The sequence below is a fragment of the Ahaetulla prasina genome, chromosome 4 (assembly GCF_028640845.1).
Source record: "Ahaetulla prasina isolate Xishuangbanna chromosome 4, ASM2864084v1, whole genome shotgun sequence".
NCBI lineage: Eukaryota > Metazoa > Chordata > Lepidosauria > Squamata > Colubridae > Ahaetulla > Ahaetulla prasina.
The window spans coordinates 48,836,556-48,849,853 of record NC_080542.1 but is presented as its reverse complement, the minus strand read 5'-3'; the positions used below and the strand labels follow the sequence as shown (position 1 = coordinate 48,849,853).

The 13,298-nt window shown below is 43.2% G+C and overlaps 1 protein-coding gene across 10 annotated transcripts in view; it reads left to right on the top strand.

Annotated features, from left to right (window-relative positions):
- SCN4A (sodium voltage-gated channel alpha subunit 4) overlaps positions 1 to 13,298 on the top strand; it is a 146,083-nt gene that overhangs the window by 59,349 nt on the left and 73,436 nt on the right. For 9 of the 10 annotated variants that reach the window (XM_058184081.1, XM_058184084.1, XM_058184080.1 and 6 more), the window contains 5 exons: positions 1,326 to 1,493; positions 2,467 to 2,590; positions 3,321 to 3,559; positions 7,707 to 7,880; positions 9,362 to 9,718. In XM_058184081.1, the coding sequence (XP_058040064.1) occupies positions 1,326 to 1,493; positions 2,467 to 2,590; positions 3,321 to 3,559; positions 7,707 to 7,880; positions 9,362 to 9,718 (1,062 nt within the window). Of the gene's footprint in view, positions 1 to 1,325; positions 1,494 to 2,466; positions 2,591 to 3,320; positions 3,560 to 7,706; positions 7,881 to 9,361; positions 9,719 to 13,298 lie in introns of those variants that run through there. The other variant, XM_058184090.1, reaches the window with a different exon arrangement.

The window sequence follows — 13,298 nt, the reverse complement described above, 5'->3', positions numbered from 1 at the left end:
TTCAGCTCATTTTCTCCAACAATAATTTTCATAGAAACAGACATTTCTACTTGTCTGTCTTGCATCCTTGAGATTTGTGGGATCACTACTTCCACCGGTCTTAGTAACTTGGCTATCCTGTTGGCTGGAGACAAATGGAAATTGCTGACCAGCATAACTGAAGGGACCAAATAGTACCATGTTTTTCTGAAAATAAGACCCATCCTGAAAATAAGCCCTAGTCTGATTTTTTTGGGGTGGGCCTAATATAAGCCTGGGGGGATGGGCGCAGCCAGTATGAGAGATGGTGAGCATGTGGGGGGCTGATGATGTCTGGCAGCAGCCACAGCCCGCTGGCCCCTTGGCACAATGCAAATACCAGTAAGTCCGAGCATGGAGGCAGAGTGGGAGGTGGGAGGAGAAGACAGGTGATCCAGACATGCTACGTGGCTGCCTGACTCAAAAGAGGCTCATAGGAGGCTTGCGCAGTGGTACTGCCAGCAGGTGGAGGCAGAGACATGGGGAATGGGGGAGGCAGGTGATCCCGACATGCTGCACGGGTGTCTTGTTGGTGTGGCTGCATGCAAGTTGAGAGATGGTGGGACGGAGTGGGCAATACGTTGGGGTCTCCTCTGCCTCTGCCTCATTCTGCTGTACACTTTTCACCCAGAGGTAGCTAAAGCTTTGTCTGCTTGCAAAGGGGACAGAGAGTGATTAACTCCATTTCAAAGCATCCCCTTTGCAAACAGAGGAAATTTTGCCTCCCTCTGGATGATAATGTTTCGGTAGCTACCACCGGCCAGCACCCTCTCCATCCCACTGTCTGTTTACCCACGGCCTCAATTGGGGCCAAGTCCTCAGCATACCCCAGCCTCCACCCTACCTGCCAGAAGGGTGAAGAGCTCCCACAAGGCCAGCAGCAGCATGGGCAGCCGTTTAGTGGCCAGCACAGTGCCTGCTGTGGCTGAGAAGTGTCCCAGCAGCAGCTGGACCAGCAGGCAGGGCGGGTGGAGGTTGATACATGCTGGGAGCTTGGCCTGGTGCAGCCGAGAGGGCAGAGCCAGAGGTAGCTACGCGCCCACTCCCATTGGGCTTGCTGCCTCCTGCACTTATAAAAAATAAGACCTTATTGAAAATAAGAGTGCTTATTTTCAAACCCAAAAAAACTAAGACCAGATCTTATTTTTGGGTAATCATGGTAGAAGACTTGAAAAACTTTACATAAGTAACATAAATACATACCATATGATTTCAAAATTCAAGGGAAAAGTTAGCAAATCACCCTTTCAGTGATGTCAACAGCCTTTTCCTGGTTTTCTTATGCTAAATCTGTTATATTTTTGTAGCTTCAAGCACAGACAGCAAATTACAGCTCTGCAGAAAGCATAATAGTGGAAAAAAAGCAAGAAGGAGAATTAGACGAAAAGGCTCAGAGTGATCAAGAGGGACCAAAAGATTGCAATGGTCGAGTCATCCCACGTTTGGTGTTGGAGAGATCAGCTACAGTACGTGAGGTATGTTCTCCATGGACCAGGAACCAAAGATAAAAACATAATCCATACTGCTTGCTGCCCATTCAATAGAATTGTATTGATACAAGTTAATGTGTGGATGCTTCTAGAAAAGATTAGCGATTGACTGTAAGTAGCCCACTTCATGGGCTTTCGCAACAGGCTCAGACAGCAAATGTTTATGACACTGCTGGACTAAAAATGAAGGCTGATCTGAATTAGAGTCAGACTGCATTGCTGAACTCAAAAGATGGACAGTCCCTCCCAGTTACAGACTTCCACATGGGTTTGAAAGGATTAAAACCTTGGCCTATTGGACCTGCTCCCTCTCCTCTCTTCATATTTCTGCATGGGATGTCTTCCAGTCATCTGCACCCTGATGCTAGAGAAAATTATATGCACAGATTAATCTAACATATGAGGAGGGTTAGCCAATTGTCCAGATGTATGAGGAGCGCATCAAACAGCACCTTTTTATTTTCTGTACTTCTATCCCAGTGTAACTGGAAATCGGCAAGAAACACTGATTACCAAACATAGTTGTAAAAGCAGAAGGATGTTGTAGGGGAGTAAAGTTTGTAGTAAAGATACTCCATCCTCTGGTTTGAGGCATCTAGCACTGAAAATATAGCAATAATAAATTTAATAATTGATAATTAACTAACTGAATGTGTAGTTACTTGATACGGTTTAATCCTAGCAAACCCTGATAGTGAAATTCAAGGCGTATCAACAATAATTTTTTTGCTGGTACAAAGTGACTTCCTTGGTTGTATTTACTTTTGAACTCTAACTCTAACCTTTCCTTTAAATAGTGTCATATCATAGCAAACAGCTTGAATTACTTCCTCATTACTTCTCTAATTCAAGTGCCACTTCAGATTCTAATGCTAATGGCCATAGAGGCTTTTTTAATTTAAAAACTTACATTTTTGTCAATGTTTTTTTAATCTTGGATCTCATTTTTTTATTACAGTCAAATCCAAGGGAAGAACATGAGAAATCTGATCAAAACCATTTGTATGTGGATGGTGTTGAGGGGAAGGGTTTGGAGAAGCGAGTAGGGAGTGCAGTCAGTGTGGTCTCCAGTACTCTTGAAGGTAAATGCCTAGGTAGAAACTAGATTATTTTTGAATTAAAAACATATTTTAATAGTATTTTCATGTTTAGTGTATTGTAGATTGCTCTGAAACATAGTATAAGACAGGGGTCTCCAACCTTGGTCCCTTTAAGACTTGTGGACTTCAACTTCCAGAGTTCCTCAGCCAGCTTTAACAAGTCTTAAACGGACCAAGGTTGGAGACCCCTGGTATAAGATATTTAGCCAGAAATTTTACAAATGGCCAACCTGCCAGTTTTTTTCCAGTAACCAATGAAAAAGTAGCTTCAGAAACATTGGACATGCTGATGAAAGAGTTTTGAAAGAGAATAGCTCTCTGCCATAAGTCTTATGCTTTTTACAACATCCTTCTATAATAGAAGAATGTGTCCCTCTTATATATTATACACTATCCACACATGATAGTACAGTATTAAAGTATAAAATGGTTGTAGTTCTACTGGCTGTTTTGTGCAAAAATCCAACAACCTCAACTCAGCATAATGAGATTAAAAAATTTCTTTCCAGCAGACTTGATAAGCAAATTCCAATAATTTCCACAGTACAGTAGTTGTAATCCTATACTGTTTTAAGTGTCAGTCTGAGGAACAATGCATCAATCAACCAATCTCACTGATTAGTTGGCTAAAATCAGCACTCTTAGTAATTCATGATTTACCTCTAGTGGAAATGATTTTGTTGTAGATATCTCTTTTGATTTTTGTTTTTAGAACTGGAAGAGGCCCATCAGAAGTGCCCACCATGGTGGTATAAGTTTGCCCACGCTGTATTAATATGGAACTGTTGCCCGTTTTGGGTGAAGCTAAAGCACATTGTTAAGCTCATTGTTATGGACCCTTTTGTTGATTTGGGGATCACCATCTGCATTGTCCTCAATACTGTCTTCATGGCCATGGAACACTACCCAATGACCGAAGAGTTCAACAATGTATTGAATGTGGGCAATCTGGTAGGAGAACTGCTCTTCATTCTTTGATTTGATAGTGTGACAACTCTGAGGTGCTTGCAAGAAAGAAATAACCACTATTACCACAATAATCTAACAATTGGCAAGATTGTTTGCAACAATAAACAATCAGATATTTCAGATATATATCTTTGATGCCTAAAACAATTGGTACACCTGTATCCTCCATGATGCTTGCTTGTTTGTCAGCCTTACTATTGATCATTTTCAGTAGTAAGCAAATTGCATAGATATCTTATTAAAAAGCATTTTGTCTTTATTTTGATATTAATCAGTTGGCTGACAATGACTATTATTTCTTTGAGAGGAAGTAAGAACTTTCATTACATTAATCACACTTTTATTAATCTACTGCAGCACTATTTTCTCAGTTTTTTCCAGCTATAGTTAGAGCCCAACTCTATCTTAAAGTTGCCAAGTTTGAGAAATACTGGTGTACAATTTTCCCCAATGTTCAGACAAAGACAGATGTACAGTATTTTAAGGAAACCAATTCATGCCAGTGTTCAAAGTGGTTAGGTAAAAAATGTTTTTTAATACTGATTTGGTCCTTCACCTGCCTGGACAATTTGCCAGGTCAGTGGGCCTTAGGTCTGCAGTTACTGCTACTTAATTCCTGGTTGCCTCATTTGTGGATGAGAGACCTTAATAGGTATTGTTGAGACCTGGTGGACAGTGCAGGAAGTGCTTCTCTAGGAAATGTGGCTACTCAGGTTTTGGGTGTAAAATGAGTCACAATCTAAGGGCAGGGGTGACGGGGTAGCTTTGGTTTCCAAGAGACTCTCTGCAGATAGCCAGATGCAAGTCCCTATATTCTGAAGTTGGATTCTAAGGATGAGATGTTGTAACTGTGTCAACCTCATTGCAGTGTAACTATGTTCCTAATATGAGCTGAATGCCTTAGTTAGGATGTTGGTGGAGTTTCCCAGGCTTACAAACTTGGGAGACTTTAATTTGTCTTATTTGGGCACAGAAACAAAAATGGCTCAGGAGTTCATGGCTGCTATAGCCTTGATCAAGGTCACTGAGATCTTGGTATACATGGAAAGACAAGGAGTCACAAACTAGATTTGGAATTGGTGAGCATGAATATTTTCTCTTATTCTAGTCCGATCACTTTGTATTAGTCTTGGAGTTTTACGTGCCTATCCCCTGTTGTAATGGTACATGAGAATGATCTTGGGAAACAAGGGTAAGAGACAGTGGTGGAATTCAGCTGGTTCAGGCCAGTTCAGGTGAACCAGTTGTTAAAATTCCGTTCTGCCCCCCCCCCGCCCCATCTTGCCCAGTCACTCCTCATCTTATGCCCTTGCCTGGCATAGCTGCTGCAGCTCTCCGTCTGGCTCCCTCACTTGCCTCGATCATATGGTCTCTGAGGGTTAGCCAGCTTTCCTGCCTTTGGCTGCATCCCACACAGTGCTCTCCACGCAGGCCAGCTGAGCTGCCCTGATCTGCCTGGGTGAGTGACTGTAAGAGCAAGGCCCGAATCCCGGCCTAGCTGCCTCCCACGTGCCCAACCAGCTTGCCTGCCTTCCGTGCTCATGCAGCACTCTCAGCGCAACCCAGCTGAGCACCCAGATTGGCCTTGGTGAGCCTGCAAGCAGCAAGGCCTGAATCCTGGCCTAGCTGCCTCCCACGTCACCCAGCCAGCTTGCCTGCCTTCCCCTCAATCCCCGAGGCTCAGAACACTTGCCTGCCGCCTCCTCCTCATTGCCTGCCGACTGGCAAGTAATGGATGCTGCAGAGACAGGTTTCCTACATACCATTCCGAGCCTCTTCCCCTCATCTCTACCTTTGGGCTGACAAAATAAAAGCCCATCTATAGATCGCAACTGCTGCTGAGCCTGCCTGCCGAATGCTGGCAAAAGGAGGCTAGGGAGAAAAAAAGAGAAGGGCCAATGGAAACGCCTCCATTGGGCTGTCTGCGCTGTGCTGGATTGGGATGGGAAGCTGGGGGGAAAAAGCAAAAAGCCTACTCAATCCATATGTACTCACCAGCACAATGGCAAATCTCTCTTCTAGCTTGCCAATTCAAGCATTGGGAGTTTGAGGAGTAGATTGTTTACCCTGAAGACAGTCTGCTGCTCTTCCAAGCCTGGCTCTGGCTGCATCGGCCAATTTTCTTCCAACACTCATGCAGGGAATCCCAGGAGCGGCAGCATATTGCATGCTTTTCACTCCAAGCAGCCTGGACTGGAAAATGCATGGCTGGGGTGGAGGAGCAGTCTTCCTTAACAAGCTCCAAACTGTTGCTGCTGCTGCAAGTTTGGAAGAGCAGCAGACAGACTTCAGGGCAAACAATCTACTCCTCAAACACCCAATGCTTGAACCGGTGAGCTGGAAGAGAGATTCGCCATTGTGCTGGTGAGTACATACGGACCAAGTAGGCTTTTTGCTTTTACCGCCACCTTCCCATCCTGATCCAGTGCGGTGCAGACAGCCCAATGGAGGCATTTCCATCGGCCCTTCTCTTTTTTTCTCCCTAGCCTCCTTTTGCCAGCATTTGGCAGGCAGACTTGGCAGGCAGTCACAATTTTTAGATGGGCTTTTATTTTATCAGCTCAAGGGTGGAAGGGGGGGGAGGGAGGTGCATAGGAAATCTTCTCTGAAGCATCGGTCATGTGACTGAGTGGGCGTGGCCAACTCTATGTCACTCAGAGCAAGGTGCTGGCCCACCTTGTCATGATGATGTCGAGTTGGCCATGCCCACTCAGTCACATGACCCCCCCTCCAAGCCATGCCTACCCAACCAGTCACTAAGAGAACATGTTGTTAAATTACTTGAATCCCACTCACTGGTAAGAAATGCTGCCTAGAGAAGAATCAAATAAAAGATGAAGGGCACCCAGAGCTGAATAACAGCAGATAAAGAAACTTAGAAAGGAACCACATATTTTATCAGGTGGTAAAAAGAGATGGCGGGAGATCTATATTTTCAGTTTGCAAGATTATATTAATGTAGCCCTACAATAAAGCAGAATTAAACATCTTGTTGAGTTTCCTGTCTGATCTATTTAGGAAGCTGTCACCTGTTGAAAGATGCTAGGATATGTTTGATGGATCCAACCCAGGCACCTAATGGACACAAATGGGATTCAGAGGGAGCTTTGGGTTATACCTATACGTAGTATCTTGGTGAATAATTTGGGGGAGGAGGAGAGGGGAGGGAAAACCTCTGCAGTGTTCTGTAGTAGCTGCCTCCCTGGAAAACTATCAAAATGTTGCCTGTCATCCACTGAAAATATATGAAGTGTCTCAGGGGTGGGTTCTACTTACCTTTACTACCAGTTTGCAGTGAGACCGCACGTGCGTGCTTGCTTCGTTCATGCGCACATGTGCTTCTGCACATGCGCAGAAGCTTCTACACACACGCATGTGTGCTTCTGCACATGCACAGAAACTTCCTGGTGACGTCTGGGTCAATAGGCGGAGCATCCTGCCGGTTTTACTACTGGTTCTTGCGAACCGGGGGCAACCCACCACTGAAGTGTCTGCTATTGTTAGTTGCAGTGTATAGAGCAGGGGACGCGGTGGCTCAGGGGCTAAGACAGCTGAGCTTGTCAATCGAAAGGTCGACAGTTCGGCGGTTCGAATCCTTAGTGCTGCTGTGTAACGGGGTGAGCTCCCGTTACTAGTCCCAGCTTCTGGCAACCTAGCAGTTTCGAAAGCACGTAAAAATGCAAGTAGAAAAATAGGGACCACCTTTGGTGGGAAGGTAACAGCGTTCTGTGCGCCTTAGACGTTGAGTCATGCCGGCCACATGACCACAGAGACGTCTTCGGACAGCGCTGGCTCTTCGGCTTTGAAATGGAGATGAGCACCGCCCCCTAGAGTCGGCAACGACTAGCACGTATGTGCAAGGGGAACCTTTACCTTTACCTTAGAGCTGGGGTCTCCAATCTTGGCAACTTTAAGACTTGTGGACTTCAACTCTCACTTTGCTGGCTGGGGAATTCTGGGAGTTGAAGGCCACAAGTCTTAAAGTTGCCAAGGTTGGAGACCCCTGGTATAGAGGATGATTCAGGACAACATTTTGAATTTAATATTTTTCATTGGCATGCTTTTAAAGAAAATAAATTCTTTCTTTCTTCCCATATTTATAAGTCAAGTTTATTCCCTTTTTCTGCAGGTATTTACAGGGATATTCACAGCTGAGATGGTGCTTAAATTGATTGCTCTTGATCCTTATGAGTACTTCCAGCAAGGATGGAACATCTTTGATAGCATTATTGTTACTCTCAGCTTAGTTGAGCTTGGTCTTGCCAACGTTCAAGGTCTGTCTGTACTACGATCCTTCCGTCTGGTAAGTGACCTTATGGGAAGTTTTCTGCAACTTCAATATTTGATACCACACCTCTGAGAGCAAAAGCCCTTCTTGGCATAGGATCAGATCATCTGAAAGACCACTTCTCCTGGTTACATCAGCCATCTCCACTATATTTGGCAAAGTATGCATGTTATGGGTACCATCAGCCAAGGAGCTTCATTCTTCCCTCTACCCCTTTAGGTATTCTGAAAGGCTCTCAGGTATTGGCCATGTTGTGGGGCCTGGGGTTCTCAGATGACTAGATACCTGCTCAGATGGTTTCCATTATTGAGGTGGTCAGTTTTATTCTCCCTTTCCTATGATTTATATTTTCACCTTTATGATATTTATTAATAAGGTTTTATATATTGTACGTGTTTGTTGTTTTTATTTATTGTTCCTACTGATTCTTGTTCACTGCCAGACTCATCTTCTGTGAAGCAGGTAGCGATATAAATTTGATTGATGATAAAGTAAAATAAATGTTTTTTCCACCCCATACTAGATTAGATAGAGTTATGATGTTTGCTGCAAATTGGGAAGCAATGCAGAGAATTAAAAATTAAATTGTTAGTGTGAAAACTAGGAAATGCTTGCCTGAAGATAGTCCCTTGGCTTGAATTACACTAGCTGCATGATTGCTGTTACTGGCACATTGCTGGAAATAGCAAAGCATCTGCCATTACAACAATAACAGCTTAACAACAGTTCTCCAAGTATTGTCTGGGGACCCCTGCCACAACCCTTTCAAGGAGTTCACAAAGTCAAACAAATAAATAAATGAATGAATTCAACAAATAAATTCAATAAATAAATAAACAAAAATTTCTCAGTTCTAAATTTTAATATAGTAAATATCAGTACATATAGTCCACACAAACCAAAAATCTCAGTCATTTTTAAATATGTAAAGTGAGGGGAGGCTGGGACCAAAATATTTGAGAATTGTTGGCTTAATATATTTTAATATTGCCATACGAATTCAGCCTTCTAAATTTCTTGATTATATTTTGTTCAACAGAAAACAATTTCTAACCCTTGTGGAGCTAGCATAACCAAAAAAAAAAAAAAAAGGGCAGCACAAATAATTGTGCATCATGTTCTTCTACCTCTTCCTTCTTCATAGCAATCCAGTTTACATCATTGCAATTTTTGCTGACATTTTAACAAATACAGTTTCTAGCTTTTTCTCAGTGAGCCTTTTTAAGATGCAGTGATTTGGGGAGGAAGTGGAAAGCCACCTAGGTAGCCTATGACAATTACGTGTATACACAAATATATACACCTTCTGTGTTATATATTGAAACAAGAAAAAAAAATAGCAAAATGCTGTTATGTGTGGAAAAAACTCAAGTCTAAAATGGAAACAGATGTTTGTGATTTCAAAATATGTAACTTTAATGTATTAGAGATGCCTGTATTACTTTGGCTAAAAGCATAATTCTATAAGTTAATCATGATCCATCTTCCTTTTTCAGATGAGAGTTTTCAAGCTTGCCAAATCTTGGCCAACTCTCAATATGTTAATCAAGATCATTGGGAACTCAGTAGGTGCCTTGGGAAACCTCACTCTAGTCCTGGCCATCATAGTTTTCATCTTCGCTGTGGTGGGCATGCAGCTATTTGGGAAGAGCTACAAAGAATGTGTCTGTAAAATTGCCAGCGACTGTGAGCTGCCACGCTGGCACATGCACGACTTCTTTCACTCTTTTCTTATTGTCTTCCGCATCCTCTGTGGAGAATGGATTGAGACCATGTGGGATTGCATGGAAGTGGCTGGTCAGCCCATGTGCCTCGTTGTCTTTCTAATGGTCATGGTCATCGGGAATTTAGTGGTGAGTACAGGGATATAAGACTGAGGAAATAGTCTTATGGGTGATGAACTTTTTTTTTACTTTTAATTTAGGTTTATGAAAGTTACAGAGAAAGTCACAGAGAAAGATTCACTAATGTTACTTAGAAAAGGTTCAGTCCTGTGTGTGTTGCGGTAAAAGATTTGGGATGTTGTTTAGAGGCAGAAAGGTGTGCCTTAATCTGTTTTTGTCCTTATATTTCCTATTTTAGAAAAGACAAAATAATCCTGCTGAAAATTAGTTATTTCTTATTGGATTGCTTTGTTATGCTCTCCTTGATGGAAACTTCAAGAGACTGTACAAATAGACCACAAGTTTCCAACTGCTGCACCTTTAAAAAAAAAAAATGATAGGTTTTTTTTCAGTTTTGTTTGTAAAATACAATATTTGTTTAAACTTGATATGACATAAAAACTCCCTTTTTAGATTTTATACATATATGTTTGCATGTATGTATGTATGTTTGTGTGTATATATGTGTGTGTGTGTGTGTGTGTGTGTGTATGTTTGTATGTATATACAAACATATATATTTGTTTTCGTAGGTTTTCATGGGTATAGGTATGTAGGTCTTGGCATATTCAGGATTTTTCCTGTGTAAGGTTGAGGGTATCTTGGCGACGTTTCGACGAGGTCTCACTCATCATCTTCAGGCTGGTGCTTTCGGCTTCGTGCCCGTGTGAGCAAAGCTTTGCAAGAAGCCGAAAGCACCAGCCTGAAGATGATGAGTGGGACCTCGTCAAAACGTCGCGAACATACCTTCAACCTTACACGGGAAAAGACCCGAATATGCCAAGACCTACAAATATATATATATATATATATATATATATATATATATATATATATATATATATATATAGGTCTTTGGTTGTTCGGGTTTTCTCCGTGTAAAATTGGAAGTGTCTATGATGCTTCGACGAAACCCGAACAACCAAAGACCTATATACAAACACCCGTGAAAACCTCAGAAAACATATATATATATATATATAGGTCTTTGGTTGTTCGGGTTTTCTCCCGTGTAAAATTGGAAGTGTCTTGGCGACGTTTCGACGAAGTCTCATTCGTCATCTTCAGGCTTCAGCTTCGTGCTTCTGGGAGCAATGTGTGATCGCAGCTATTTCTTCCTTTTAACTGCTAGTGGGGGTTTGAACTGATTGGGTGGGAGCTTGGCTGTGCTCTGATTGGCTGGGGTTTTTCTGTGCTCTGGTTGGCGTGTGGTGTGTCCTGTGTGGGTGGGGGCTTGGTTGTGCTCAGTCTAATCTGTGCTGCAGGGGGATTTGAGCTGGTGAGCTGCACTGCTGCTGTTTGGCTTCGTGTTCGTGGTCGTGCTACATCTTCGTAGTGGGTGTCAGTCTGCTGCATGTATGGATTGGAGGGGTTTGAAGTGGCTAATGTTGCAGCTGCGGTCTGGCTTCTGGTCCTTGGTCGTGCTTCCTGATCAGTGTGGGTTTGGGTGTGCTTTCTGGGTGGATGTGTGGTGGTGACATCCTGTGTGGACCTCGTGAGTGTGGGTCTGGTGTCATTCCTCGTGTTAGGGACACGCTTGTCAATAAGGGCAGGTTTCAAATGGCTGGTAGGCGGAGGTATCATCTCGTTTGTTCATGCTGTGTGGGCGTTTATCTCGATGGCTTCTCTGATTATTCTGTTGTTAAAGTGTTCAGTTTTGGCGATAGTTCTGGTCTTTTAAAGTCAATATCATGTCCTGTGACTTTAAAGTGTTGGACCAGGGAAGAAGTTGGTTCCTCTTTTGAATGAGTTCTTGTGTTCTTCAATGCGCACTTATTCTTCTGTTGGTTTGTCCAATGTATGTGGTGGGGCAGGCGGTGCATGGGATTTCATATACTCCTTGATTTTCTAACTCAATTTTGTCTTTGGGGTTTCTTAGGATGGTGGATATTTTTGGTTTGTGCAGAATGCTGTCTTGATGTTATGTTTGTGGAGGATCTTGCTGATTCTGTCTGTGGTGCCTTTTATATATGGGAGGAGGGCTGTGCCATTTTCTTGCTCTCTGTCTTGGGTTTTAGTGGGGGTTCTTTTGGATTAGTTTGGTAATCTTATTTCTCTGGAATCCATTGGATGTTAGTACGTTTGTGAGAGTGTGTAGTTCGGTTTTAGGTGTTGTTCGTCAGCTAAGCATTTTGTTCTAGAGATGAGTGTCTTGGCTACGGAGTTGATCTGTGCTGGGTGGTGGTGTGAGAGTGCATGCAGATAGCGGTTTGTGTGTGTTTTCTTCTGGTAGATGGTGTGTCCTAGGGAGCCATTGGGTTTCTTGTAGACTAAGACATCTAGGAAGGAAGTTGGTTGTTAACTTCTGTTTCCATGGTGAACTGTATTTTGGGGTGTAGGCTATTGAGGTGTGTGAGGAAGTTTTCAAGTTTTTCTTTCCCGTGTGGCCAGATTATGAAGGTGTCGTCACGATCTGAGCCAGAGTTTGGGTTTGTGATCAGATTTTTCTAGTGCTTGGGTTTCAAAGTGTTCCATGTAGAGGTTGGCAATGACAGGTGAGAGGGTGATCCCATGGGTGCGCCTTCTATTTGTTTGTATTTTTGTCCGTTATAGATGAAGTATGTGTTGATAGGCAGTGGTTGGTCAGATCTAGTATGTGCTTGGGGGTTATATTTGTTTTGGATAGCTGTCAAGGCTTCTTTGATTGGCACTTGGGTGAAGAGGATATGACATCAAAGCTCACGAGTAGGTCGCTGGGCTGTAAGTTTTGTTTCTTTATGATCTCTATGAACTGGAATGAGTTTTTACGTGTGAGGCGATGGATTCTGCATAGGGCTGTAGTTGTTTGGCGAGAAATTTGGCTAGGTTTTGTAGAGGTGAGCCTATGGAGCTGACTATGGGTCTGAGTGGGGTTCCTTCTTTGTGTATCTTGGGAGGCCGAGAGCTTAGGGCATCTGGATGATTTCTCTGGGAATGATTCTTTGTTGGATTTCTTCGCTGATGGGGAGGCTTTTATTTTGGATCTAGTGGTTTTTCTAGGTAGGTGGTGGGGTCTGTTTTAGGGGCTTGTATGCAGGGTCTTGGAGTAGGTTGGTTAATTTGGTTTGGTAGTCAGATGTGTTCATAACCACCGTGGCGCTGCCCTTGTCTGCTGGTAGGATTATTATGCTGGTATCTTTTTCAGGTTAAGTAGTGCTGTCTGTTCCTCTTGGGTAAGTTGCTTTTGGGTGGCTTGCTGCTGCAGAGGATGTTGGTGATTTCGAGTCTGATTTTGTTAGCGCCATCGGGGTTGATTTTGGTCAGGCTGGTTTCAACTCCGCATATAATGGTCTCAGTGGGGATGTATTTGGGAGTGACTGCAAAGTTGAACTTTGGAAAGGACATCGGTTTCAGCTTTGGTGAGGATCCTATCTGAGATGTTATGCACTGTTTGTTTCATGTGTTGCTGTGAGGGTGGAGGGTTTGTTTCTGGCGTTCTTGTAGTCTTCGGAGTTTGTTGGTGTGCGTGTCTGTCTTGAGGGTGGTCTGTGTTTCGCCTCCAGACGGCAAGTTGTTTTGGATTTGTCCCAAAGTGCCGGGTGCATCTTGTTGCTGAGTTTGAGGTGAAGTG